This window comes from Onychostoma macrolepis, chromosome 12 (assembly GCF_012432095.1).
Source record: "Onychostoma macrolepis isolate SWU-2019 chromosome 12, ASM1243209v1, whole genome shotgun sequence".
NCBI classification, from domain to species: domain Eukaryota; kingdom Metazoa; phylum Chordata; class Actinopteri; order Cypriniformes; family Cyprinidae; genus Onychostoma; species Onychostoma macrolepis.
In genome coordinates this window covers 17,631,107-17,658,936 of record NC_081166.1, presented here as the reverse complement: position 1 = coordinate 17,658,936, position 27,830 = coordinate 17,631,107, and the positions used below count along the sequence as shown (strand labels likewise).

The window sequence follows — 27,830 nt, the reverse complement described above, 5'->3', positions numbered from 1 at the left end:
TTGAAATTGTCGTCTCTGTTTACTGTTGTGTTTCTCTTTCGTTTAAACATCAGCGGATGAGACCAAACTGAAAATGATGCAGGAAGTCAGTGAGAATTTTGAGGTGAGCCCTTATATTTTGCTTATAAAAACCTAGAAATACAAGACGTTTCCTCATATTAATTCATGTTAATCCTCGTTCTCAGAATGTCACATCCTCGCCACAGTATTCTACTTTCTTGGAGCACATCATCCCTCGTTTCCTAACGTTTCTGCAGGATGGAGAAGTGCAGTTCCTTCAAGAGAAACCAACGCAGGTGTGCTTTTTAGTGAAAATCATATTGCATATTTTCTTTATTGAGGACTCATTCCTGACATTTAATAAACATGAGGTGTCTTTGACTCTTGTTATAGCAATTAAGGAAACTTGTCTTGGAGATCATCCACCGAATCCCAACTAATGAACATCTGCGGCCTCATGCCAAGAACATCCTTTCTGTCATGTTCCGCTTCCTTGAGGTCAGTTTTCTTTACCTGAATGCCAAGCTTATTCTAATTTAAAGAGCCTATAAAATAGCTGTAGAATTCTCATTTTATAGAATATTTTTGGACAAATATTTATATATGTAACTACATTCAAGAGGGACAGCAGAGACACAATGATGAGAGCGATGTGCTTTAGTCCAGAGAATGGTACTGTATAAATGATTGTGTGTGTGTGTGTGTGTGTGTGTGTGAGTGAGTGAGTGTGAGAACTGTAAAGTACCAATGAGCCTGGGCGCTGAAAGCAAAACTGATAAGATCTGAGTGTCCAAATGCTGATCTGCGTGAATTCTTGATTATTTTATCTTAATGAAAAAAACAAACAAACAAAAACAGTAATATCATAGTAATATAACATAATGGAAAAAAATTACAATATTTCAAATTACATGAAAATAAATAACAGTTCTTTTAAATCGCTTACAAGGGAATGTTAAATATAATTTATTTTACATAATTCATCATCTTGTGTGTGTGTGCGTGCGTGCATGAGTGTGTGTTTTATATTAAAAAAAAAATTGGCTCTGATTGGTTCTTGCCTCTGTGTTTCATCATTTAGATTGAAAGTGAGGAGAATGTGCTCATTTGTTTACGCATCATCATTGAATTGCACAAACAGTTTCGCCCGCCGATCTCTCAAGAGGTAAGATGCAGCCTTCTGGCACTCTGTGATGTTGACTAGCATTTGCATTTCCTGTGTTTCAGTAAATGTTATTAATAACATCTTCCTGCCAACTCTTACAGATTCATCATTTCTTGGACTTTGTGAAGCAAATTTACAAAGAACTACCAAAAGTAGTGGTAAGGTCTTTTAACAACAACAACAACAAAAACGCTTTTAAGAATATGTTTGTGTTAAAGTATGTGTTTTCTTAACTTGTGTCTCTGTCTGTCAGACGAGATACTTTGAGAATCCTCAGGTTATTGCAGAAAACACAGTGCCTTCTCCAGAAATGGTGGGCATGATCACCTCAGTATTAGTGAAGACCGCACCGGAGCGTGAGGACAGCGAGACCCGGACGGTCAGTACAAATTCCAGCAGACCTGTACAAAATCCTCATTAGCTGAATAGTTTTGACAAACATGATCAGCAGAAACACAATGATGAGAGCGATGTGCTTTAGTCCAGAGAATGGTACTGTGTGTAAGATTGTGTGTCTGCATGTGTGTTTGTGTGTGAGTGAACGGTAAAGTACCAATAAGCCTGGACACTGAAAGTAAAACTGATAAGATCTGAGTGTTAAAATGCTGATCTGTGTTGTCTTAATGAATGAAATATTCCAGTATTCTAGTTGTAGTAACCTAATGTTATTATGGTGTAATTCTTTGATCTTGTTAACACATCTATGTAGTAACACCTTTATTGCTTGATCTGATCAGTTTATCATCCGATTTACACCTGGTAGTAACACATCAGTGTGTAAATGTATATTGCTGTTTCCCAATGTATTCAATTGGATGGTTATTTTCTTTTTAAACATGCTCATAAATGGCAAAACACTATTTTTGTGCAGTGATTGACAGGCAAGTAAATGATTTTTCACTGCTGTCTTGGATGCATCAAGATGGCTAGTTAATACTACAAAAACAATTCTATCTCATGCATTTGTGACCTCCACAATATGTGCATTCAGTCACAAAATGTTTTGAATCCTGATTACACATGTATGTTGTGCTGACCTCTTGTCATTAGATCAGCCGACACAAATGTGTAAACAGGGTCTTTGTGGACCGTTTACTTGCGCAGAGTATTCCAATGCAAATAATATTGACTATATGTAGACACTAGAGGGCACTGAACTCCTGCTTATGCTTTTTCTGCTTAAGAGGTGCAGAAATGCAGCGTGTTTTTTTTTATTTTTTATAAATTCTCTTCAACACAAAGCAAATCAATATGAGTGCTAAAAAATAAGTTTTATGGTGACAACTGGTTCAGTCTCTCAGTGGCCTCATCCATTTCCTCTTTGTCCTCCAGCATACCATAATCCCTCGGGGATCGCTGTCACTCAAAGTGTTGGCAGAGCTGCCCATCATCGTCGTCCTCATGTATCAGGTGAGAGCCCATAAAAACACTCATTCAGTATTGACTTTATGCCAGCCATCCTCTTTTTAAAAGGACACGTCACTCCCTCATTTAGACATTTGGCTTGTTTATAAAAGGTGCCAGCAATCATCAGAAACCCATACTTTATAACTAAAGCCATTGTTTTTTCAAACCTGCCACTCTTAACAAAATGATTGCTGTGATTAGATGTTTCGCCTTTGTTGTCATGAGCTTTAATTGTAAAGGAAATCAGTTTTGATGTTTTGAGAGAGAAAATGACAGTCCACAGCTGTTAGGAAGCTACAATCAATCAAAACAGCTTTTATTTCACCTTCTCCGCATGTTGTCATTATACATTTGACCAGCAGGTGTACTTCTGTTTTCTGCTTAAAATGCAAGACCCACAAATATTACAGATACTGCTTACAGAAATATGCCATGGAAGTTTTCAGAGTCTTAAATCTTCAGGTTTTATGATTTGTTTTTAAAATGCTTTGATGGAATTTGGAGGAATATGCCGAGAGTCAGACTCTAAATTTGTCTTTTGAATGCATGAATCTTATAAATGGTGTACAATTTTATGTTTCAAGCTTGGGTCTACTTTCTGTCTATCACCCTGCTGTTATTTGATGCACTAATTGCTTTTCCATGTGGCTTTTTTTCCTAGCTGTACAAACTGAACATTCACAACGTGGTGTCAGAGTTTGTGCCTCTTATCATGAACACCATCATGCTGCAGGTGTCTCCACAGGCTCGGTCAGTGACCTCTCGCATCTCGTTGAGTGTGTGGTGTTACATCACCACTAATGCACGGAAATGGATTTCATAGGTGCAATTTAACACGTAGTGACATTTAAAGCTTTTCCTGGTTTCTGTCCGTGACAGGCAACACAAGCTGTTCAACAAGGAGCTTTATGCAGATTTTATTGCCGCACAGATCAAGACCCTGTCATTCCTGGCTTACATTATCCGGATCTACCAGGTAGAAACGTAGCCCAACCACCTGTTTATTAAACTTTTCTAAACTTGTTTTAATACTCAAGCATTGACTAACGTGGTGATGTGAAACGTGTGTGTGTGTGTCAGGACTTGGTTGGGAAGTACTCCCAGCAGATGGTGAAGGGGATGTTGCAGCTGCTGTCTAACTGCCCCCCTGAGACGGCTCACCTGCGGAAAGAGCTGCTGATCGCTGCCAAGCACATCCTCACCACAGATCTACGCAGCCGTGAGTCATCCACCGCTAAACACTTTGCAGATTGTTGGCAGATATTCCCAAATAAGATATGCAAAGCGCTTGCTATTGTAGGAGCGCTCGCATCTGGTGTTAATTACACTGCTGAGCTTCATGGGGTACCGCTTTGATATGTAACGGCTGCGTTCTCTGAGCTTCACCTCTCAATCAATAGCATTTGAGAGAGGAATCTGATACACTCTTCTAAATCATTAATCCTGTAGAGAAGGTTAAATGAATCGATGAGAAACTCTGACTGTTGAGGTCTGGCATTGATGTATCTCATGGTTCGTGGGCCCTGAGCTGTTTCGGTGGGCTTCAGAGCCTGCGATGGCATCTGATAAAGTCTGTTTGTGTTGCAGAATTCATTCCATGCATGGATAAACTTTTCGATGAGTCAATACTCATTGGCTCAGGATACACTGCGAGAGAGACGCTAAGGTAAGAATGCAGATTAACCCCCTCTAAACCAATATTATGTTTCATGTATAGGCAGTCTGTGCAATTCGCAGGGCACACATTTATCATCCAAAGTCTAGTTAGGCAGCGCTGCAAGGCATTGCAGAGCCACTTAAGTGTCTTGTTAAAAAGTACGCAGTACACAGTCATGACTCATTTTGGCTAAATTCTAAAGTGGGATACATGCTGAGCTTTGCAGAGAAGGCAATCCCAGAATGCATTTCAACTAAATTAAGTTAAAGTATGTTGGCCAATTTCTTTTTTTTAATTCACATTTAAACCGCTTACAACATAAAACCAAATGCACAAAGTTTTGCACTTCCAACAATAGAAGGATACAGGCATTGAGAAAAGAAAGTAAATAATAAAATAAATGAATAATAAATAAATTAAAAATTAATTAATAAAACCAAACTCATAAGACTGGAGCATTATGAAATACCATCCCTCAATTTTCACAAAATCCCCCAGACATTTTGAACAGGTTCCATTGACGAATGGAAAAGCAATATGTTGATTATAAATAAAGATTTTTGGTAACACTTTAGAATAGGGAACACTTATTCTCTATTAACTACGACTTTTCCCTCTATAAATTACTAATTTGCTGCTTATTAGTAGTTAATAAGGTAGTTAAGTTTAGTTATTGGGTAGGATTAATTAATTTCATGTTATGTACGAATTAATTAAATCAGTTGTTTTAAATGCTGCAACTGGTTTACTGTGGTAAAAATGTAGAATAATTTTTTTATGGTGTTCCTGGAGGGCCACAGCCCTGCACAGTTTAGATGCAACCACAACCTGATCCAGCTAATTAAACACACCTGATCCAGCTAATCAAGTCATTAAGACTTATTTGAAAACTACACGGTATGTGAATTGGAGCAAGGTTGGAACTAAACTCTGCAGTCACATTAATTTGCATATTTATGACGTCATTGCGTCAAGTTTGCGTTCAGACGAGTTTCAGCACTTCAAAAGAAATGTCACGTACTGTACTAATACATCTGAATGCCCAGCTGTTCACATTATATTTTCTGTTGTCATACATAAAACAAGTCTAAATGGTAAACACGACCCATTAATACTATGTTAACCAGGAATCACTCTCACTATACTCCTTAAATCCTGATTTATAATCACGACATCGTCTGATATAATTAATATACATTTAACTTACACTAAAAAGCGACTATATGCGGTGGTTTTGGCTATATTACTGTTTTGTCTCATTCAGCACACTGCCTGCATCTGAGTAACAAACTATGCGCATATTAACAGACGAATTATGTTCATATTTAAAAGTCCAAACAGTCAGTAAGCGACAGGTGCTTGCAAACGCTGTTTTGTAAATTATTTATTAACGATTTTGCTGCGTTACGGCCAACTGAATGCGCTGCTTCTCTGCTGATCACTGCTCAGAACAGACACAGAGAGAGGCGACACTGCGCCGGGAGAGTCAGACCTCACGCTCGCGGGGCAGTACTGGAGACGTCTTCCAACTGAACCATAGCTAAGGTTTTTTCCAAAAAGTTGCTATGTACCTGTTACGGGAAAAAAGCTGCCAAAAGGGTCTGAAAGTTGCTAAATATTGTGCTAAAATCGCGCTCGTGTGTGTGAGCCGCGGGAGCTGATGGCAGCGGGCGGTGGATATTGTTGCGGCCTGCCACAAATAATCAACGTATGGGAAACACAGGAGATTGTCTGTGGGAGTGTTGAGAGTTCTTGAGCACACAGAACGAGCAGTACGGAACGCGTAGGGCGAGGTGAGATTTTCACTAGTTATTTGATCGCGGAGGGTTTCATTATTTTGGGCGGATAAATAAAAAAAAAAAGTGTAAGATATAATAATAGTAATAAAAACAAAAATGTGTCACCAAATATACTTGGGCGGCCCACCCAGGTGAAGTCTATGTGTGGGAAACACTGGGTAAGGCTAGATGGCTTCTAAATGTAACAACAGAGAACATGAGCATACACAGATTTAATTTGCATTATCCTCCAATATAATTAAAAAATAATCCAATAACACTCGGACACTTCTTGCAGTAGTGATGGGAAGTTCGGATCATTTTACTGACTCTGTTCTTTGAATCTCTGAATCTATTTTCAAGTCATTTTGCTACAAGTTAATATCCAAATTCCTTAACACAATTACATACGCAAACACTGATCTCATTTTGAATAAGCCAAAACTATAATGCAGCAAGACCAGATTCTATGTAACAGAAATTATTATTTCAGTGCTTAGCTGAGTCTGCAGGCTTTGCAGTCTGTTACTTCACCTCACTTCCCGAGCCGGAGTCGTTTGTTCTTATGTCACCTCTCATCCCCATAGGTTAACGCTATGCAGTCTGTACAGGAAACGGAATTGATTAGTTCGAGTAATTTGTTCATGATGTGACATCACGTGAAACAGCAATGAAGACTCGGGAGATGAACTAATAATTTCTGTTTCAAGTACAGAACCTATAGGATGTTGCGCATGCACAGTCAACATAGAAAATTTAAGGATTTATTTTTAAAAAATGTATCGGTCAAGAACAACCTGTCACTATCATGCATCCCCTTGAAAAAAATCCAAAATGTCCAGTTTTTGAGCATGCTGCGTTTTGTTTTTAACAGAACATTAAAACTATAATGCAGCGTATGCTTTGCAACAAAATGTTGAGAGAATCACTTTTTATTTGTAGTGGGTTATAAGTCAGTTACTTAAGGTTCTGTTTGTGTTTGATTGCTTTCTTAGAAGGCAGTTGACTATGTAGACAGCAAGGTAGCTGACTCGATTTTGGATTGGAGCCATAATAATAATAAATGTTAATTTTATTGTCATTTCTTCAGTGTGGCTAGAGGCCACAATCCTTTTCCTCGCAAGTTAATTTGGGGAAAAAAGAAAAGTTAGATTTCATCAAGTGCAACATATCAGAATAGATTGTTAATGGTGTGTGACTGAGCTGAGTTGCCCCACTGGGCAGAAGAGATCCAGGTGCCCATCTTCATGTGCCAGGCTGTCCTGGCATTGATCACTGTCTGTCTCCCTGCCCCAGATGTCATATGCCTGCCAACGCCACCCCTCTTTCATCCACGGCTTCTATCAGCCTTCAGCAGGCAAATTTGGCAGGACTCAAAATCTGCCAAAGCCATTAGTGTCGTTTATTCTGAAACTTTGCCTGAAATCCCTCAAGTATCGACCCAAGATATTATTATTAGCCAGGGCTGAGAGCTATTTGTTCTTTGAGGGTTGGTTTTGATCAATTTCATGCTGGAGGTTCCACACCACAAGAGTAGGGATATCTGTAACAAGTCAATAGCACTATAAAATTAAAATAAAATGTAGCTACACTACTGTTTAAAAGTTTGGGGTCAGTAAGTTTTTTTTTTTAAATACTTTTATTCAGCTAGGATGCATTAAATTGAACAAAAGTGTCAGTAAAGACATTTATATTGTTATAGAAGATTTCTGTTTCAAATAAATGTTGGAACAACTTTGTTGGTTAAACTTTATTTTAAGGTGTCTTTGTTACAGTGTAATTATACATTTAAGTACTGTGTAATATTAATTAACTACATACAACTTCATACGTACTTACTATATGATTAGGGTTTGGCTTAGGTTTACAGCATGTAATTAAGCATAATTAATTGTTATTATAATAGTAAATACATGTAACGTGTAACAAGGACACCTTAAAATAAAGTGTTAGCACTTTGTTCATAAAAATAATCCTGAAAGAATTTTCAACTGTGATATGAAATTATCTTAAGTAAGAAAATATCTTTACTGGAGTAATGGCTGCTGAAAATTCAGATTCTCCATCACAGGAATAAATTACATTTTTTAAATTAAAATGGAAAACAGATTTAAAAAAAATGTAATTATTTCGAAATATTACTGTTTTTACTGTAGTATTGGTCATATAGATGCAGCCTTGGAGACCATTGGAGACTTCCTTAAATCTTTTGAACGGCTGTGTACATTTGTGCATGAGCAAATGCAGTTAAACATGGTAAAGGAATAAACACAGTCACTTGTGTCTCGTAAACAAACAGGCCAATAGTGAACATTACCATGGTATCGAAATTGCTACTGAGAAGTTTTAGTTTTGCCACAACCCTCACAGAAATCCTCTAGAAAGCTTAGATTCTTTTGTCTAACACTGAGTCTCTCGATGTTTCAGGCCCTTGGCATACAGCACGCTAGCAGACCTGGTGCACCATGTTAGACAGAACCTTCCATTGACAGACCTCTCTCTGGCTGTGCAACTGTTTGCTAAGAATATTGACGATGAGTCCCTACCCAGCAGTATCCAAACCATGTCCTGTAAGCTGTTGCTAAACCTCGTAGACTGCATCCGGTCAAAGAGCGAACAGGAGAATGGAAACGGCAGAGACATCCTCATGAGAATGCTGGAGGTGAGCTAGACTGGCACATTAGCCTGTGTAAACTACGCTGTGATTGTAATTACAATAGGATAGAAGACTGGCCACATGTAAATACATTTGTAAAGCAAAAAATATGGATTTGACATTATGTGACTTCTCTATTCTCAGGTTTTTGTGTTAAAGTTCCACACCATTGCACGGTACCAGCTGGTATCTATCTTTAAGAAGTGCAAGCCCCAATCAGAGATGGGTGTGGTGGACCCAGGGGCGTTACCAGGAGTCCCAGCCACCCCTACTGTAACTACACCTGCCCTACCTCCACCTGCACCCCCAACACCCATCACCCCTGCACCACCTCCGGCCACACCTTTTGATCGACCTGGGGACAAGGAGGACAAACAGACCTTCCAGGTGTCCGACTGTCGCAGTCTGGTGAAGACTCTTGTATGTGGAGTGAAAACTATCACATGGGGCATCACTTCTTGTAAAGCTCCTGGAGGTGAGATTTATGAACTTTTACTTGACTTTCGATTGTGCCACATCATTAAATATTAGTTCTGTTTAACATTTTTCTTTTTGTCTGGACTGTTGAAGTTTGTGGAGCGTTTCAAATTCATTGAAGGGCTAGTTCTGCTCAGCATTCCCACTTGAATATTCTCACATTGGTATTGTTCTATTACAGAGGCACAGTTCATTCCCAACAAGCAACTCCAGCCCAAAGAAACACAGATCTACATCAAGCTGGTCAAATATGCCATGCAGGCCTTGGATATCTACCAGGTACGACCGTCCACTGATTAGTGCAGATTGCCACACCAAAATCCTTACTCAAACTAACTTAAACTTTCTGGTAGAATATCTGAGGTGTTTAAATCTGAAAGTTGAGAACATAATAAAGTTGATTTATTCGAGCGCACTTGTTACCGAGACCTGAAGTTTACAGCTTATCACAGAGCCAACCCCCTTTTGGCTAGGTACAGATTGCCGGCAATGGGCAGACGTACATTCGTGTGGCTAACTGTCAGACGGTGCGGATGAAGGAGGAGAAGGAGGTTTTAGAGCACTTCGCGGGAGTCTTCACCATGATGAACCCTCTCACTTTTAAAGAGATCTTCCAGACTACTGTTCCATACATGGTGGAACGCATATCCAAAAACTATGCCCTACAGGTACTGGCAATTTTTGTTCACTGCAGGATTGACTTGACATTGATTTTTTTTTTTCTACAAAATTATTGACTGTTGATATGACATGGCTGTTCAATCTTTCAACAGATTGTGGCAAATTCCTTCCTGGCCAACCTGACCACCTCTGCACTGTTTGCCACTATTTTGGTGGAGTATCTGTTGGAGCGTCTGCCTGAAATGGGCTCCAATGTAGAGTTATCAAACCTGTATCTCAAACTCTTTAAACTGGTCTTTGGCTCAGTGTCTCTCTTCGCTGCTGAAAATGAGCAGATGCTCAAGGTGAGTGTTGTGGCTTATGCACATGCAGGTTTATGAAGCAAATTGTGGCCTTTTTTGTCTTTTAGTTGGCTAAGGTGCTTATTTAGAGTATTGAGTAGGTAATGCACAATTTTTTCAGAGCGATTGAGCAGTGGGATCGCTCACTCCCTCCGAGCTCTGATGACACTGTGCTGTCTAACGCCTCAGCTCCAGTAACCATGCTGCATTAATTTTAATGCGTTCTGTCAGCTCCTCTGATGAGAAATGACACTTGTGCCTCAGATTGACAGGAAAGACCAAAGTGAAGGTCACTGTTGAAATGGTGGAGAGGAAGAGGTTTCTGTATCTCACTTGCCATCGATCCTGTTGCCCGCTGAAATTATCATCTTATATTCAGTGTCACTGTTTTGAAATAGTCTTTTTTTAATTTAATGATTGCAGTTTACTTCTCACTGTATTGTTTCACACACATACACTACCATTCAGAAATTTTAAATGAATACTTTTTGTATAATACTTATTTAGCAAGGATGCATTCAATTTATCAAAACAATTTATTCATCAAAGAATCCTGAGACATTTTTATCATGGTATCCACTAAAAATTAAGCAGCACAAAAAATATTCCTTGAACACCAAATAAGTGCATTAGAATGATTTCTAAAGGATCCCATCACACTGGCTTCTGATTTTTTTTTTCTTTTCAATCAAGTAAATGTAGCCTTGGATATCATAAGAGACTTCTTTCAAAAACATTTTTAAAAATTCCACTGACTCTTCCACTTTTGAACGGTAGTGTATGTGTCTGTCATATCCATGTTTACTAATAAATATATTTCTTATAAAATTCTCTGATTGTATGCCAATCAAGCAGCCTGGCTAATATATCATTATACAGTATGGCTTTTGCTCACTTATTTAGTCGTTCTTGCTTTACAATGAAAAAATTGTTTATATTTTACTTCTCAAGGATGTATTGAATCTCTTTTTTTTTTTCTTCTTCTTCTTTTTAGCCTCACCTTCATAAAATAGTGAACAGTTCCATGGAGCTGGCTCAGTCTGCTAAGGAGCCCTATAACTACTTCCTGTTGCTGAGAGCCCTGTTCCGCTCAATAGGGGGAGGCAGCCATGACCTCTTGTACCAGGAGTTTCTGCCTTTGCTGCCTAATTTACTGCAAGGTGAGTGAGATCACTAACTGTAGCAGTTCCTCGGAACAGTGGTTCTTAACTGGTGAGTCACAACCCAAAGTGGCTTTTAGGTCAATTCTGAAAGGGTCACGGTGTAGGTAAATGTAATAACAAAATACGTACAGCTAATCTTATATTGTGGGGGTAGCAAAATAAATGAGTATCAACTCTTCTCATATTTTCTGTAGTTAATACCAAACCAAAAGCAGTTTAAAAATAAAGAACTGAGATGTCTGTCACCATGAAAACACCTCCTTGAGTATTGATCCTTTGTGTCTTCTCTTAGGTTTGAATATGCTGCAGAGCGGCCTCCATAAGCAGCATATGAAGGATCTGTTTGTGGAGCTGTGTCTCACTGTCCCTGTGCGGCTGAGCTCTCTTTTGCCCTACCTGCCCATGCTCATGGACCCACTGGTGTCTGCACTCAACGGTTCCCAGACTCTGGTCAGCCAGGGCCTGCGCACACTGGAGCTCTGTGTGGACAACCTACAGCCTGACTTCCTATATGACCACATCCAGCCAGTCCGAGCTGAACTGATGCAGGTAAAACCTCTGACCTTTCACCTTAGACCTGACTGAGGTCTGATGGATGATTCAAATGTTTTTCTTAATACATTTATACACAGGCGTTGTGGCGAACGCTTCGTAACCCTGCGGAGACCATCTCTCATGTTGCTTACCGGGTACTGGGCAAGTTTGGAGGAAGTAACCGGAAAATGTTGAAGGAGTCGCAGAAGCTGCAGTATGTGGTGACCGAGGTTCAAGGCCCCAGCATCAAGGCAGAGTTCACAGACTGCAAAGCCTCCATTCAGCTTCCCATGGAAAAGGTGATGCTTAGATCATCCTCATACAAGCAGCATCTTATTGTGTTGCAATACAACCAATACTTCAGTATAATTAATTATATTCTCTGCAGGTTTCGGAATGAATGGTGGCACTGCATTCATTTGTGTGTGTAAATTACATTACATTTGTACAGTCAAGCCAAAAATTATTCAGACACCAGATCTAATTTTTTATATTTTTTTACTAGTGGGTCCAGGACACTATAGTTCATTTATGTAAGTGAGGATAACAAAATAAAGCAAACTGTGACATTATACCCAAAAATTCTTCATACAGTGGACTACCAGTAAAACGGATTAAAAATTGGGACCAAAAATTATTCAGACACGTTGACCTGACTATGTTTTGCTTAAGAGTTTTTCCTTTAATTGCTAATGGGACCTTTTTACACCACAGACTGAACAAAATTAAGTATTATCTAATTGTGTATTTAACAGCTGATAGCTATTCAGCCTAATTAATTACATACCTTTCTATCAGAGTTATCTGACATTATCAAGATTAATTTGTTCTGACACAGTTTAACTCTGAGTTCTTGTCATATTTTATTACCATTTTCTAAACTATAGTGAATAAACTGTGGTAATGTGAGAAATGTTGAAGGGGTCTGAATAAATTTCGGTTTGACTGTACATATAAGTAGGGTGCGAATTACACAGTGACCATCGGGGGGGTCAGAGCACTTGGTATTTTTCTCACTCTTAATTAATTACATAATGTGCCGATTAATTAAATTAATGAGATTAATTAATTAATATGCACATCATGTGCCGATTAATTAAAGATAAAGTTATTATTAAAGATAAATTATCATTGTGTTAATTTAGAAAAAACATTGAATAGACATTACAAAAAAGTAGCTTTTAGAAACTAATATTTTAATTCAACATACAGAAATACAAATAAATAGTGAAATATGAAATTATTTAAAAAAAGAAACAATACTCTAAATAAAAAAACTAAAAGATTTGTTCAAAAACGTGGATTCATTAATGAAAAACGCTGTGTGTTGATCAGAGACGCACAACAGTTCTCCTAGGGCTTTATTTTCGCTGGCTAAATTACTGACAATGTGTCTAAAATGTAATTATTCACATCTTTACCTTCTATTCATTTTTAGGTAAAAACTTCTATGTAACCTTTTTGTCTTTCTACCAGCCAATGATAATTCTGAAAGAAAACACGCAGTGTTTGTTATAGTAACATGCAACTTTCACGCGGATAGAACCGCACGCTTGTATTTTAGCATTTCTGATGATGTTAGGGTTATTTTAGCAAAGAGTTTGCTCTGTAAATTCTGTTCATCAGCATTAAGTTGAAGAGGGTAGCCTAAACTGTATCACTCGACTGAATACACATGCATTTTAGGTGTTCATGCTCCGTCCATGTCTTTGAATGAGCGTTGTAGGGTATTCTTCAACCGCTCAGGTATATCAGTACGACCCTTTTCAGAGGCTGCCAAAATTACAATTTAAAAGCAGTCAGGGCTTTAGAAATGCATCTTAATATTTACAAGTAAATCTACTTTATATCTGACCCCCCTACATCTAGTTTTGACGTCGGGGGGGGATCAAGCCTTCTTTAGGGGGGTCATTTTTTTTTTTCTAAATAATGAAAGTTAAAGCACTGTCAAGTTTTGATGTGTCAAAAAAGCACCAAAAAAAAGGTCCGTATGAGTATTCCAAAACCATACAACTAATCAAAATTCAAGTGTGACTTCAGAAGACTTGTCACCAGTTTTACTTCATTTTAAGGAAAAAAGCGTGGTTGGTACATTCTTCAACATTTTGTCCTTTGGGCTTCAAATTACATTTTCATTTGCGTTTCAATTATTTCTTTAATAGGAAATTGCTAACTCTATATATTTAATAGTGTCTTTTGAGTGCTGTTAAAAGATTAAGGTTGAGGTTGATTTGAGATGAATCCACTTGTGTTGGTTATCTTTAAGGACTCTCAGAGAGCCATAAGAGGTTATGTCATGTTTTTAAAAATGCTACCACCGTGGCATATGGAAACACCACTTTCTGGCTTGCTTTAGAGCAATCTCAATAAACAGTAATGAATCCAGTTCCTTTCATATGTCAATTTGCCCTCAATATGTGTGTGTGAAAGGGGGGTGGGGAGGTTGAGGGGTTAGAAGAGGGATTCTCGTCATGTAATGAATCCTTGTCAAAGCGTAGTGTGTGCAGAAAGACATCGTCTTCCCCAGGTAATTAAATAGATCATCAGGCTTTAAGCTGTGCTCATCTCTTCCCTCCTGCCCACCCCCCCTCTAATCAATCTCTCCCTGCTGTGCAGACGGGATTATTTACTCCAGCTAATGGCCCTTCCTGCTGCTCGTCGCTGCTTGGGAAAACGCAAACTGTCATTTCTGTAATTGTGTTCACTCCACAAAGATGGATGCTACCGCCATTGCACCGTCACTGCTTAATTTCATTTGCATGCGCCCTGTGGTTGCCGCAGGCGGCAGCTGCTGTTTGCAGCCTCCCAGAGCCCAGTGATGTGTTTGGATCGAGACAGACAACAACTCATTCTGTCCCCCATAGGACCGGCCTTCACTCTCAAAGCATGCACACTTGTTTCAATATGTGTAGAAATTTCCAAGCACGGTTTGATTTGGACACCAGCTGAACTGAACTGTTGTCTTGTTCAATATGAAGCAGTTCTTCATTGCTTCTCTCCAGGAACCCAGACGGTTGTAAATGAGAACTAATGCAGCATAGTTCAAGAAAGTTCTCTGTGAATCTTCTCCAGTCAGAGACAGATTGCGCTGCTGGCAGAGCTGATGGCCTCTCTTGCTTGATTAATTTTGCCCATATTTGACTAATTTACAAGCATCATGGTATTAAACGAAGTTGAAACATTCAGACATGGTGTCGGAGTCCATCACCAGGAGTTCCTAGATTCATTTTCTCAACCCTGCTGAGGAGGACATGAGGGAAAAACTCCCAAAGAGTTTTAAAGAAAAACTCACGCTTATATATGGAACACACACATTTTTAGGGGCCAGGCCTCCACTGTAGAGGCCTTGAGCTTTTGAAAAATGACATAGTTTGTGTGGAGGGACCTCTTGGGAACAGAACATGTGTACAAGGTTATGTGACATTTATAATAATGTCTCAACAAGGCAGGAACAGCTCAGGACCCTCAGGAATTGTAAAACAGTGCTGTACTGCCAGGTACGACCCTCTTTTTCTCAGCCCGTGTGCCATTTATTTCACCTTTTCCAAGAGCACATAAGTATTAAGAGCCAGTTTGGGGTTTTCTCTCTTGAAGTGACCTGCGTGGCTGTCAGTGGTCACGCTGTCTTCGGCGATAATTCATTCAGACAGCCCTTTCTGTGGCGAGCTGCCTTCTCTATCCTTGAATCTTACTAATTAGCTCATCTTCTCCCTCGACGTGTCTTGCCACTTTAGCTTGTCTCTTTATAATTTAAGGGTTTAAGAGGCATCTAATCACTGCAGAATGTTTTAATGTATGATGGGTCTTTTAAGTGTCATCACAGAAAATTTCACTCAAGCGGGGGATATTAGTGTCGTATAAATGTGCAACATAACTTGAATAAAAATGATGTGTGAGGCATGCAATCATATGCAATTTTGTGATGAGTTTTTTTTTTTTTTGATCATTTTAACTCATTTTTGGGTTGTTAATGTGAGGCATTAAGCTGTTTAATTTTATTTTTTTTTATGTGTTCATGTGGTTAAATAACGTTTAACGTTGTTCTTGTTATGCATCTAGGCTATAGAGACTGCACTGGATTGCCTGAAGAGTGCCAATACTGAGCCGTATTACAGACGACAGGCCTGGGAGGTGATCAAATGCTTCCTGGTTGCCATGACCAGCCTGGAGGACAACAAGCACGCCCTTTACCAGCTCCTCGCCCATCCCAAGTAAGACATCCACTTAATGTGTCATGCACTGGCACTTTTTTCCTATTAAAAATCGCATTTTATATTTGGTATGAAAGGCATGACACTGACAGCTTCTCGTATATTCGTAAAAACTCTTAAAATCTGATAAAAATGTTCAACAAATCTGATTATCGATCAGTTGCATTATATGCGCATTGTACACAGAAAAGTGCTGGCTGGATGACACAGCCTGAGTTGCTGTGGGAAAAGTGCTTGAAAGTTATCTAAAATAGGAGAATGTTTTATTTATAAAAAACGACTTAGTTTTCCTATTTAGTGATTTTATTTTAAAATTTTAAAGCAGTTAAATGTTAATGTTTCCTTTTTTGCACTTAATATAGTGTACAGCATAGCCTTCATAGATGCATCCGCAGGCTATTTTAAAAGACCTTAATTGATGTATATTAAAAATACATTTGGCTTTTTAAAAACCTTATTAATAGGGGGAATAATTGACAGTTAATTTGTTTATCAAAGTAACTATTAGTTGCAGCCCTGTTCCTGTGGGTTGTGAGGCTGAAACCTGTCTCTGCATTTTTCGCTGTTTTTGCTATGTTTGCAGCTCCTCTGGGCCTCATCCAGCCTGGCCGCCACTGTCTACAGTGTTCAAAGGGCTAATTACTCAGTGCCGTTTCTACTGGCTGGGCAGGAGGGTCACATAACAGAGTCATTGATCTCCACACTGAGGCTAATTGACTGTACTTTATCTGTTTACCCCAAAAGCCAGTCATACGGGCCTCTTCCGAAATAACCGAGTGTCAGTTATATGGGAGGAGAGCCGCTGCTGCTGTCAGATGTCTTGATTCATGACATCCTCTCTCCCTCTTTCAGTGTGGCACACTGCGCTGGTCATCATGAAAGGGGCCTTTTTCAGAAGGCGGAATGCCCTCTTAATATCGCAAATGCCAGGCCGGATAATTGAGTTCCATTCAAGTGGCAGCGTTATGAATTTGAATTGATCTGACCGCTCTCTTCGGCTCAGTCCTCTCCCTAAGCCAAGCCTTTTAAATAGCGATAATGAAATGGAGCGATCCATCACCACTGCTACCGGCTTTGGCATTATAGAACACAGGCTTGAGGAAGGATAAAACACTCACTCCATCACTGTGCTGCTATCAGCTGGGATAAATAACCAAACATGAGACAAAATGTCAGCCAGACACAAAGCCAGACTCCCATGGGGCTCAGCTGTCCAAACACAAAAAGCCTTTTATACTCGGTAATCAAATCAAATCGCCTGATTGGGTTATTCAACCTCAGGCGCATGTAATGGAGCGAGTTCATGGATGCGATGCGAATTATGAGCTAAATCCCTTTGCTGGTTTTCAACAGCTTCACGGAGAAGTGGATCCCTAACGTGATCATCTCCCACCGGTACAAAGCCCAGGACACCCCGGCACGCAGGACGTTCGAGCAGGCCCTGACGGGGGCCTTCATGTCCGCGGTCATCAAGGATCTCAGACCCAGCGCTCTGCCTTTCGTTGCCAGTTTGATCCGCCATTACACTATGGTGGCAGTGGCTCAGCAGTGCGGTGAGGAATCTTTCTGCTTCTTTGCTAATGTCATCTATATTGTATAAGTGTTCACCCATGCAATGTTTACTGTTAACAGAGATTTAGGTTAAAGGGATAGTTCACCCAAAAATTTAAGTTCTATGACTAAATGCTCACCCTCATGTCATTCCAAACCCGCAAGACCTTCGTTCATCTTTGGAACACAAATTAAGATGTTTTTGATGAAATCTGAGCGCTTTTTGACCCTGCATAGTCGGCAACGGTACTACCACGTTCAAGGCCCAGAAAGGTAGTAAGGACATCGATAAAATAGTCCATATGAAATCAGTGGTTCAACCACAATTTTATGAAGCTACGAAAACACACTCCGTGTCAGTCTTTGCACATTCATGAGAGTACCACAATGTGGGTGAACTAACCCTTTAACTGTGCTAAGATTGGTAGTTATTTAATATTAGTAAGGGATCTAGAGCCAATGCATTACTGTTATTTTTCCACTCATTTTCTTGAATGAATAGAATTTATGACCTTGTGGAAAGAAATGCTTGGCATCTGGACCGTACAAAATGGTAATTAATATTCCTCCTGGACTAAGAACTTAATGTCCAACCTTTCCCAGAATGTAGTCCTTATCCCCACAAATATTAATCAGGACTGATTTTCCAATTTCTCAGCTGGATGGAAAATAATGAATGTGAGGACTGACAATAGTTGTCTGTTCCTTGACCTATGACTCAGGAAATCTTTCCTCTACATTTGACATTTTACATATTTTTTTACTCTAGTAATATTACTATTGTACCATTTAAAAAAAAAAAAAAATATTATTATTATTTTAGCTAGTGAAATATACCCTTAAAGAGTAACTTTCTATTGGCAGCAGAGACATAGAAAAGAAGAGACATTTCTTGGCTTTTAGCACATCCTATTTAAAATATTTATATAGTATATAATATAGTTATAATATAGTTTTTGCTTAGCAGCAACAATGTAATGCACTCAGATCATCACATAGCTCAATTTTCTGCCCTAGGTCCCTTCTTGCTGCCATGCTACCAGTCCGGCAGCCAGCCCAGCACGGCTATGTTCCACAGTGAAGAGAATGGCTCCAAAGGCATGGACCCCCTCGTGCTGATCGACGCCATCGCCATTTGCATGGCCTATGAGGAGAAGGAGCTGTGCAAGATCGGGGAAGTGGCACTTGCTGTCATCTTTGATGTTGCCAGCATTATACTGGGCTCCAAGGAAAGGGTGAGAGCTTCTCTTGAAATTTGTCTTCCCATAAACTTCTTTCCACATGAAAGGTCTTCTTTTAAAATTCAATCTGGTTCTTTCTTCAGGCGTGCCAGCTGCCGTTGTTCTCCTACATTGTGGAGCGGCTGTGTGCGTGCTGCTACGAGCAGGCCTGGTATGCTAAGCTGGGTGGAGTGGTGTCCATTAAGTTCCTGATGGAGAGGCTTCCTCTGATCTGGGTGTTGCAAAACCAGCTGACCTTCCTCAAAGCTCTGCTCTTCGTCATGATGGACCTCACAGGAGAGGTACAAACACTTTCCAATGTTATTAGAAATCATTGATGTTTGGGTTACCTACATTAACTTCTGTATCCCATGATGGCTCTCACAGGTGTCTAATGGCGCAGTTGCAATGGCAAAGACCACGCTGGAGCAGTTGTTGATACGCTGTGCCACTCCTCTTAAGGATGAGGAGAAGACTGAGGAGCTTCTGTCTGCCCAGGATAAATCTTTCCATCTGGTGACTCATGACCTGGTACGGGAGGTCACCTCCCCCAATTCCACTGTCCGCAAGCAGGCCATGCACTCCCTGCAGGTGCTGGCTCAAGTCACAGGCAAGAGCGTCACCATCATCATGGAGCCTCATAAAGAAGTGAGTGTGGTATTTTTTTAATGCGATAATAAGAAATGTGGCATCAACATTTTTCCTGGCTCCACTATTTAAAATGATACATTTATATTTAAAAAAAATAATTGTATTTATGATGTTTTCATTAATTTGTTTCATTTATGTTTTCTTTTCTAATAAAGAAACCATTTACAACTAATATTTTATTAAAATGATTTAAAATTAATATTGCATTTATATTTATTTTTAAATTTTCTTTGCTAAAATAGAAACTATTTACAACTGATTTTTTTAAATTGAATTTAAATTAAATATCAGTGTTTTCTTTTGTTTTACATTTGTTTTACATTTTACAATTGTTTTACATTTTTTTTATATTTAAAATAAAATAAATATACCACTCTGATTTGAGAAACATATTTTTCCAAAACATAATCTGTTAGCCTGCTCAATATTATGACTTAAATCAGCACAATTCATGGCCACAATATTTCACAGAAAAACAATTGTTTACTTTACAACACACTTATATTGTGTTTAGATAATGCTACACTGGCCAACTGACCGTTCCTTCAACTCTATCAACACGAGCCCAGGGCTATCACACAATTCTTTTTGTTAACTCTTGCATGGAAGTAACATTAGGTCAGTCAGCTTCCTTCCTCTATTCAGGGAAAGTTTAAAACTCTCCTTATTTCCTCCAGGTGCTGCAGGACATGGTTCCTCCAAAGAAACACCTTCTGCGACATCAGCCCGCCAACGCTCAGATCGGCCTTATGGAGGGCAACACCTTCTGCACCACCCTACAGCCCCGCCTCTTCACCATGGACCTCAATGTGGTGGAGCACAAAGTCTTTTACACAGAGGTCAGTCTGAAACTTTCAGCTTTTAAGTGGGTAATATGAAATCACCAATGTGTTGATGCTCTGTGTGCTTCCTCTCTGAGCTCCAGTATCTCTGATTTGACACAGTTGCTGAACCTGTGCGAAGCTGAGGATGCTGCTTTGATGAAGCTGCCCTGTTATAAAAGCCTTCCTTCACTGGTGCCGCTGCGCATTGCTGCTCTCAGTATGTGCTACTTTTTTATTCATAAATATACAAGAAACTATATATAGGCTCTCTTCTCTTCAGGCACCTTCCTTCTAAGGCAGCATGCTAACTGAAATGGATCCTGATAAGCGATTGATTTGGAAGAATTTACTTAGGCAGCAACTCTACATGTATACAAATAATCTAATAATAATAACAAAGATACAGTAAAAACAGCAATCTTGAGAAATATTATTACAATTTAAAATAACTATTTCCTATTTTAATATATTTAACTTTTTTTTTTAACCTGTGATGGCAAAGCTGAATTTACAGGATGTTACTCCAGTTTTCAGTATCACGTGATCCTTATATTAGTATGAAATCATACTAATATGCTGATTTGGTGCTCAAGAAACATTCTTTTTGTTGAAAACAGTTGTATTGCTTCATATTGTAATGGACATTGCATTTTCTGCTGAGGATATATTCAGTGCTGCCTTCGAGGTTTGATATCTTAGAATGCAACAATATCATACTTCCTACTTTTCTGTTTGTTGTGTGCCTGGGATGCCTTAACATGCTGCCTACATAGGCAGCTCACTAGGTTTTAGAACAGTGACCTGTTGTTTGAGACTGTCACAAACTGATAAATGTAAATGTTTTTGGTGTCTGGAAGAAAATAAAAAAATGTGTACTGAATATCAGGGCCTGAGTGTCCGTCTTTATCATTTTTCTGTTTAACCCTTCCGTTTGTGTCTGTTCAGATGCCTTGGCGGCCTGTAACTACCTTCCCCAATCCCGAGAGAAGATCATTGCTGCCCTCTTCAAGGCCCTCAACTCCACTAACAGTGAGCTCCAGGAGGCCGGAGAGGCCTGCATGAGAAAGGTCAGCCCTCTTCCTCCACAAGCCTCATTTCCTTTCTCCTATCTCTCAGTCTCTTCCGCACATTCTTCCTCTGCCCTGCTGCCTCTAATGAGTCCTGCCTGAAAAGATCAATACAGGATGGAGTGAAACAGGCTGAGAGGAAAATGAATTTGGCCGTGATGCATTGTCTCATTGCGGAAGGCTGGCATGGCCTTTCTTTTTGCGCTGGGTTTAGAGTTTTTCTGCTCCTGTGAATTGACAGGACAGTAGCGAAAAACAGGGTTTTAAGATGCTATTATCTTGTAGTCTTCCTTGTTGGGCATGTAAAAGCAGCTGTCTCTATTAAGCTCTCATGGGCTGTTTAATGGCTATATATATGCTTTGAAGTCTGAGTGTGTATTCATGTTCAAATGTGTTTCTCAGTTCTTAGAGGGGGCTACTATCGAGGTGGATCAGATCCATACACACATGCGGCCCCTGCTGATGATGCTCGGAGACTATCGCAGTCTGACGCTCAATGTGGTCAACAGACTGACATCTGTCACTCGTCTCTTCCCCAACTCCTTCAATGACAAATTCTGTGACCAAATGATGGTAAGGACAAGTCACCATTGATGATGAGAAGAATCTTAGAATGATTTTAGATTATTAGAATGATTTCTGAAGGATGATGTAAACCCTGAAGACTGGATTAATGGCTGCTATGTATTTAAGTTTAATATATTTAAATATAACAAAATAATTCATGTATTTTATGTATACACTACCAGTCAAACGTGTTGACAGTACAATTTTTTTTTTTTAAAGAAGCCTCTTCTTTGTTCGATCCAATGTAAAGCAAAAATAGTAAAATTTTGAAATATTTTTACTATTTAAAATAATTGTTTTCTATTTGAATATATTTTAAAATGTAATTTATTCCTGTGATTTCAAAGCTGAATTTTTAGCATCATTACTCCAGTCACATTATCCTTCAGAAATCATTCTAATATTCTGATTTGCTGCTCAAAAACATTTTATTTTTATTATTATGCTAAAAACAGCTGAGTAGAATTTTCAGTTTTTTTTTGATGAATAGAAAGTTCAGAAGAACAGCATGTATCTGAAATAGAAATCTTTTGTAACATTGTAAATGTCTTTATCATCACTTTTGATTAGTTTAAAGCATCCTTGCTGCTAAGTATTCATTTCTATAATAACCCCCAATTTTGTATTTATTTATTTAATTAATTATTGATTTATTGATTTATTTGGGCAGTAACGATACACGTATTCGTATTGAACCGAGGCTTTCGGTTCGGTACGCATTACAAACTGAATGATTCGTTGGACTAATCCTATTACGTTTGGAAAATAAAAGAGCTTAAAATGTGTGAAATATAATTTTCTCAGTGCCACTGCGCTCAACAAGGCAGCCCAAACGACGTAACAGGCAACGTGCTGTCTGCCCCATGATATCCTCCCCTTGCTGGGGTGCGTTGAAAGACGATAATCTTGTATCGACAATAACCAGAGATGGTCAAAAACATTGATTACTGGCAATATTAAGAGGATTTGGCATTTCCAATTAATGTAGGCCTGTTACATTCTTATTTTTATTAGGCATATTATTATTATTAAGTTACTTTTATTATTAAATTAAAATTATAATTAATTTGCCCTGCAATAATTACCATATAACTGAAGCACTGCGAGGATAACAAAAGATTAGGCTATTTAGGCTTCTACTCAATTAAAAAAAGGTATTTTAAAACAGGTCTATTATACAATGAATTATAGGCCTATAATTAAAATAGGCTATTAACACTGCAGTCATCAATAAAAATCAATGAAATAAAAAGCTTTAGGCCTATTTCAAGCACTGACTTTCAAAAACCTGTTTAACACAAAATACGTTTCTTCCAGTGGGGATTTCTTTAAGACTGCAAGGGAAGCTCGGCTTCCCCTATAATGTCAAAAAATTAATGGTCAAATATGTACTGTTGTGTTAACATTTTATTGACTAAAAATGCGTTAGAACACGTTCATCTCGAAGACGAGTTTGTTCAGAATCAGCTGCATATAGCAGGTTGGCTGACTCGGATTTCCTTCTCATACATTCCTGTAGCGTCAGTGTATTTCCCTGTTGAAGCCCAGCGTCCATTGACTTCAATGGGGCTGCTTTGAGCAGTTTTTTTCAGTGCTTTCGAAACTAGACGGTCATTGGATAAATGCTGCGATTATGTCCCGCCCACGGACTCTCAGCATCTCTGGGGGTGAATGGAGGAGTGGGCTGGCCTGGACTATGGCTTCTGCGTGATGATTGGAGGGTCTGTCGAAAGACTGCATCTCCTTTTGATAAACAGCGATTTTGTACTATAAAAAGTCGCTGACGCTGAAGGTATTCGAGGTCAATCCCATTGCGGATTTTGCCCGTGTAGTCGAAAGACAAACTGCTGCAATCTATTTCTTGGTATTTGCTTGGCGAAATTGCTAGCCAATTTTCATCATACATTTCACACAATTATACACTAGGGTTGCACGAATACACCGGTACTACAGTAGTATCGAGATACTAAAGCTTAAAAATACCCGTGGTGCCATTGCATTTTTTAAACGGTAGTATCGTCCATACGGTACTGTAAGATATGTTTTAAACGTTTAAAACGTTCATTTGAAAATGCATGCCAGCAGAAACATTACAAGTTGATTGCCAAATGTCTTTCTGCTGTGCTCTGTGTAGTATAGTCTGTGTATATGCGTTATATGGTATTGAGTGTTTTCCGATGCTTCAGTTCAGTTTGCAATGAGAAGTTGCACTTGCACGTTGTTGTTCATGCTGCAGTTTATCAGAAGAAAGGGTCTGATTCAGACCATCTGATGTCATTTTAAAAAAACATTTAAAAAAACAGGCAATACCACACGAGCAAGAGTACTGTTTTTGTTTCGTTTCTGTGTTCGATCCAAATCCACGTTAATTTGGGCGAATCACTGATTCACTAAGACATTCATAAAAACAGTCATTTGATTCACTCCTGAAGGATTCAGACGTTTTGAAAGAATTGTTTGAATGACTCAGTGATTCAATCACGAACTTCTGCCACCTGCTGGCCGTTTTTAAGTTTCCCGTCTAAAAGTAGGAATATTAACATTATTTCCCAGCATATTTCTATATTCAGAATTTAGTATTTAAAACATTAATTTCATAACATTATTTATGCAATTATAAATACAGTCTAAATGTATAAATGCCACATCTAAATGTCACTTATTGCAGCTTCTGTGCAGTGCTAAGATGAGTTTTGTTTAGATCATTTCATGGATAACAATAGCCAGCCATTCATTCACATTAATTATGAAAATGAGCTTCCCCTCTTTGAAAGACCAGCAGCCGCCACTGGTTTCTTCCTACGGGCCACAAGAGAAATATTAAGGGAATAAATTAAAATAGTTAGCTATATATAATAGTTCAGCATATGTTGAAGTAGATTCGTCTCTCGTCGTCTCTGAGAGAATATGTGGCGTCAGATGCCGAAAGCTCCATCATTACTCCGTTTTTACTTTCACTTTCTGCATAGTGAATTGATTGAGATTAAGATGTTCACCGGCATAACTTTTGTGCAAAGTTTGCACGTTGCTTGTGTGATATCCATTGGCTCGCCTTCATGGTTTAAAACTGAAATATTTCCAACATTGCAACATAACCAATTACCCCCCCCACCCCCATATAGAAAACGTACCGAACCGTCACACCAGTGTGCCAGTGTGTCGTATCATACCGAACCGTGAATTTTGTGAACCATTACACCCCTAATATACAGTGTGTATATCTGTGTGTGTGTGTGTGTGTGTGTGTATATACTTTTTATATTTATATTTTTATATTTATTTATTTTATTTATTATATATTAGTGCTGTCAATCGATTAAAAAATTTTTACTAATTAATCGCACATTTTTCTGAAATTAATCCCACCTAACATTAGTTTTTAAATATACTTTTATATTGCAATAATTTCACATTCAATCTTCAAATTAATGTACAAACAACATAAAGACGGTATATATTTTTTATATTTGTTTAATGGCATCTTTTTTTATGACTGAAGGCCAGTATCACTGATACCAATACTGATTTCTCTATAAAATGCTCCCCCCCCCCCACGTTTAACCAATGACTGTAGCCATTCAACATAACAGTATAATTGAGAGCTATCAATTTTAAAAATAAATAAATAAATAAAAAAACAAATAAAATAAAACTTCTAATTTAAGTGTACTTAAAACAATCTTCACATAAACCCATTAATAAATGTCATATTTACCTGTGCCCTTCAGCAGAAATATACAGAAATTGAAGTTATCAAACACTAAATTCTAAATGAATCCTTAAACCTATAAGCTTTTTTTTTCTTTGTCCTTTGATTAATAGACATCACAGCAGCTGGTTATTAGGTTATTTTGGCTGTTATTTCTTTAAGAGCTGCTGCTGCTGAACATGACGCGGATCTGATACGCATCATACTTTCTCTCAACTCTTTTTACCTTTTTCTGACCCACTTCAGGTCTTAAAAGTCTCTATTAATGAGCTGACTAGTTGAATCGAGTGTGTTAGATGAGGGAGGACAGTTTTGAAAACCATTTCAGAGACATGTTCTTAAATGTGACTCATATAAAATATATTACATGCATGCACAGTTTTAAGGCAGTTTTAATCGGCTTTTTGTTAACTTCATGATTTTACAGACCACGACATTGCACGTAGTTTATTTCACGCTTGGATATGAAATGATACAGGATACAGCGTGCGCTGGCGCCTTTGTGCGTGCGATTTAAGATCATGTGCTGCGAGCACAGGACCGTTTCCACGCTCGTTTAACTCGTGCCTGCCGCTGAAGTGAAGTGGAGCGCGTCTGAAACTCGTAAAGACGTTCTGCAACTGAATAAATGCACTTCTTGTCAAGAGAAAAAGTGACAGAAGCAGCAGTTGTGAGTGGGGTGGCCAACCCTACGCCCTGCCCCTGCGTTAATTGCGTTAAATATTTTTAACGCGTTAAACTGAAAAATTAATTGCCTGCGTTAACGCGCTAATTTTGACACAACTAAAATATATATGCGTGTATGTGTGCATATATATGTGTGTGTATATGTATTTATATATGTGTGTATATATATATATATATATATATATATATATATATATATATATATATATATATATATATATATATATATATATATATATATATATATATATATATATATATATATATATATATATATATATATATTAGACAGTGTATAAATTCTGTGACCAAGAGCACAGACTCAGCGTTTCTTCTACTCTTGCAGCAACATCTGCGTAAATGGATGGAGGTGGTGGTGATCACGCATAAAGGAGGCCAGCGTAGTGATGGCAGTGTGAGTATAAGCTTGTTTTAATATCTCTGTTGAATTATTTGTTGTACTTCACAAGGGCGGCAGCCTCGTTATATATCAATGAGCGAAGGGGTCTGTAGATACAGAGAGCTGAGATGAGCGCTCTAGACTGGACTCCCTCCTCCAGCCCTGATCGCCCCACTCAGACTCTGTGAGTGGCCATATTACAATCAATGATTAATTAGGCGCCATCCACCCCCTGGCCGCCTAAGTAACGAGCCACAGAGTTCTGGATCCTCGTTATCTTGTTGGACAGATAACCTTGTAGAGTAAGAAAAGGTGAGAAGGGGAGAAAGCCTTTCTGTTTCCATGCTTCAAAACGAGCTGCCATTCTTTCTGTCTTGTTCACGCCCTGCCTTTCTCTAAAATGTATTATAATTACATGCAAATTGGCCCTCTGTTCCTGCAGTTCTTAATATTCTTACAACAATGACAGAATGACCAGCCATACATGACAATGAGGCGGGGTCAGTCGGGTTCAGGGTTGGAAGGGTGGGGGGCATTCAGAATGCTAGTTCCAGAAGATTAGTTTAGTCATACAGAGAAAAAGAAGGTCAGTTCAGGGGGAGCGTACAGATTTATCCTTCATGAGAGCATATACTCGGATAAGCCCATGCTGCTTCTGTGCTGGGTTTGTTCTTCAGTCCTTGTATTTCAATGTTTTCTCAGTGTAAAAATATCTTGACAGTGTCCCAAATATAGTGCGAAGTTGCAGTCAGGGATTATGAAGACTGTGCTTAGTTCTCTGTGCCATTCTGTACAAAGGAAATGTTTTTTTTTTTTTATATCACAAAAATGAGTCTCATTCATGTTTTACCCCTGGGATTTGTGATGTGTATGTCATGATGTTAATTTAATTTAAAATAAATGCAAGTTTTGATATTGTTAGGGATGCACCGTTATTGACACTGGCATCATTATTGGGCCCAATACTATATTCTCATTAAAATGCTCTGATACCTAAAACACAAGTAAAATCTGCTGAATTGTCCTGAAAATCTCAATGCAAAAAAATGTGATGCTAATAGTAGATTAGGTTTTCTTTATGCAAAATACAAAGCATGTGTGTGTGTGCATGTTATATATAAAATATTATTGCAAGTATTTAGGT

The 27,830-nt window shown here is 38.6% G+C and overlaps 1 protein-coding gene across 1 annotated transcript in view; it reads left to right on the top strand.

The window, feature by feature from the left end:
• The window catches only part of trrap (transformation/transcription domain-associated protein), an 84,383-nt gene that overhangs the window by 1,211 nt on the left and 55,342 nt on the right, over window positions 1-27,830 (top strand). Inside the window, 29 exon segments of the mRNA XM_058793283.1 lie at window positions 54-103; window positions 186-296; window positions 394-498; window positions 1,082-1,165; window positions 1,267-1,323; window positions 1,419-1,544; window positions 2,498-2,575; window positions 3,234-3,322; window positions 3,452-3,548; window positions 3,653-3,791; window positions 4,160-4,238; window positions 8,435-8,669; window positions 8,808-9,138; window positions 9,322-9,419; window positions 9,614-9,808; window positions 9,914-10,105; window positions 11,097-11,262; window positions 11,558-11,814; window positions 11,898-12,098; window positions 15,859-16,010; window positions 17,364-17,563; window positions 18,579-18,796; window positions 18,886-19,083; window positions 19,169-19,429; window positions 20,110-20,271; window positions 20,377-20,473; window positions 21,202-21,323; window positions 21,726-21,896; window positions 26,633-26,701. Of these exon segments, the coding sequence (XP_058649266.1) occupies window positions 54-103; window positions 186-296; window positions 394-498; window positions 1,082-1,165; window positions 1,267-1,323; window positions 1,419-1,544; window positions 2,498-2,575; window positions 3,234-3,322; window positions 3,452-3,548; window positions 3,653-3,791; window positions 4,160-4,238; window positions 8,435-8,669; window positions 8,808-9,138; window positions 9,322-9,419; window positions 9,614-9,808; window positions 9,914-10,105; window positions 11,097-11,262; window positions 11,558-11,814; window positions 11,898-12,098; window positions 15,859-16,010; window positions 17,364-17,563; window positions 18,579-18,796; window positions 18,886-19,083; window positions 19,169-19,429; window positions 20,110-20,271; window positions 20,377-20,473; window positions 21,202-21,323; window positions 21,726-21,896; window positions 26,633-26,701 (4,340 nt within the window).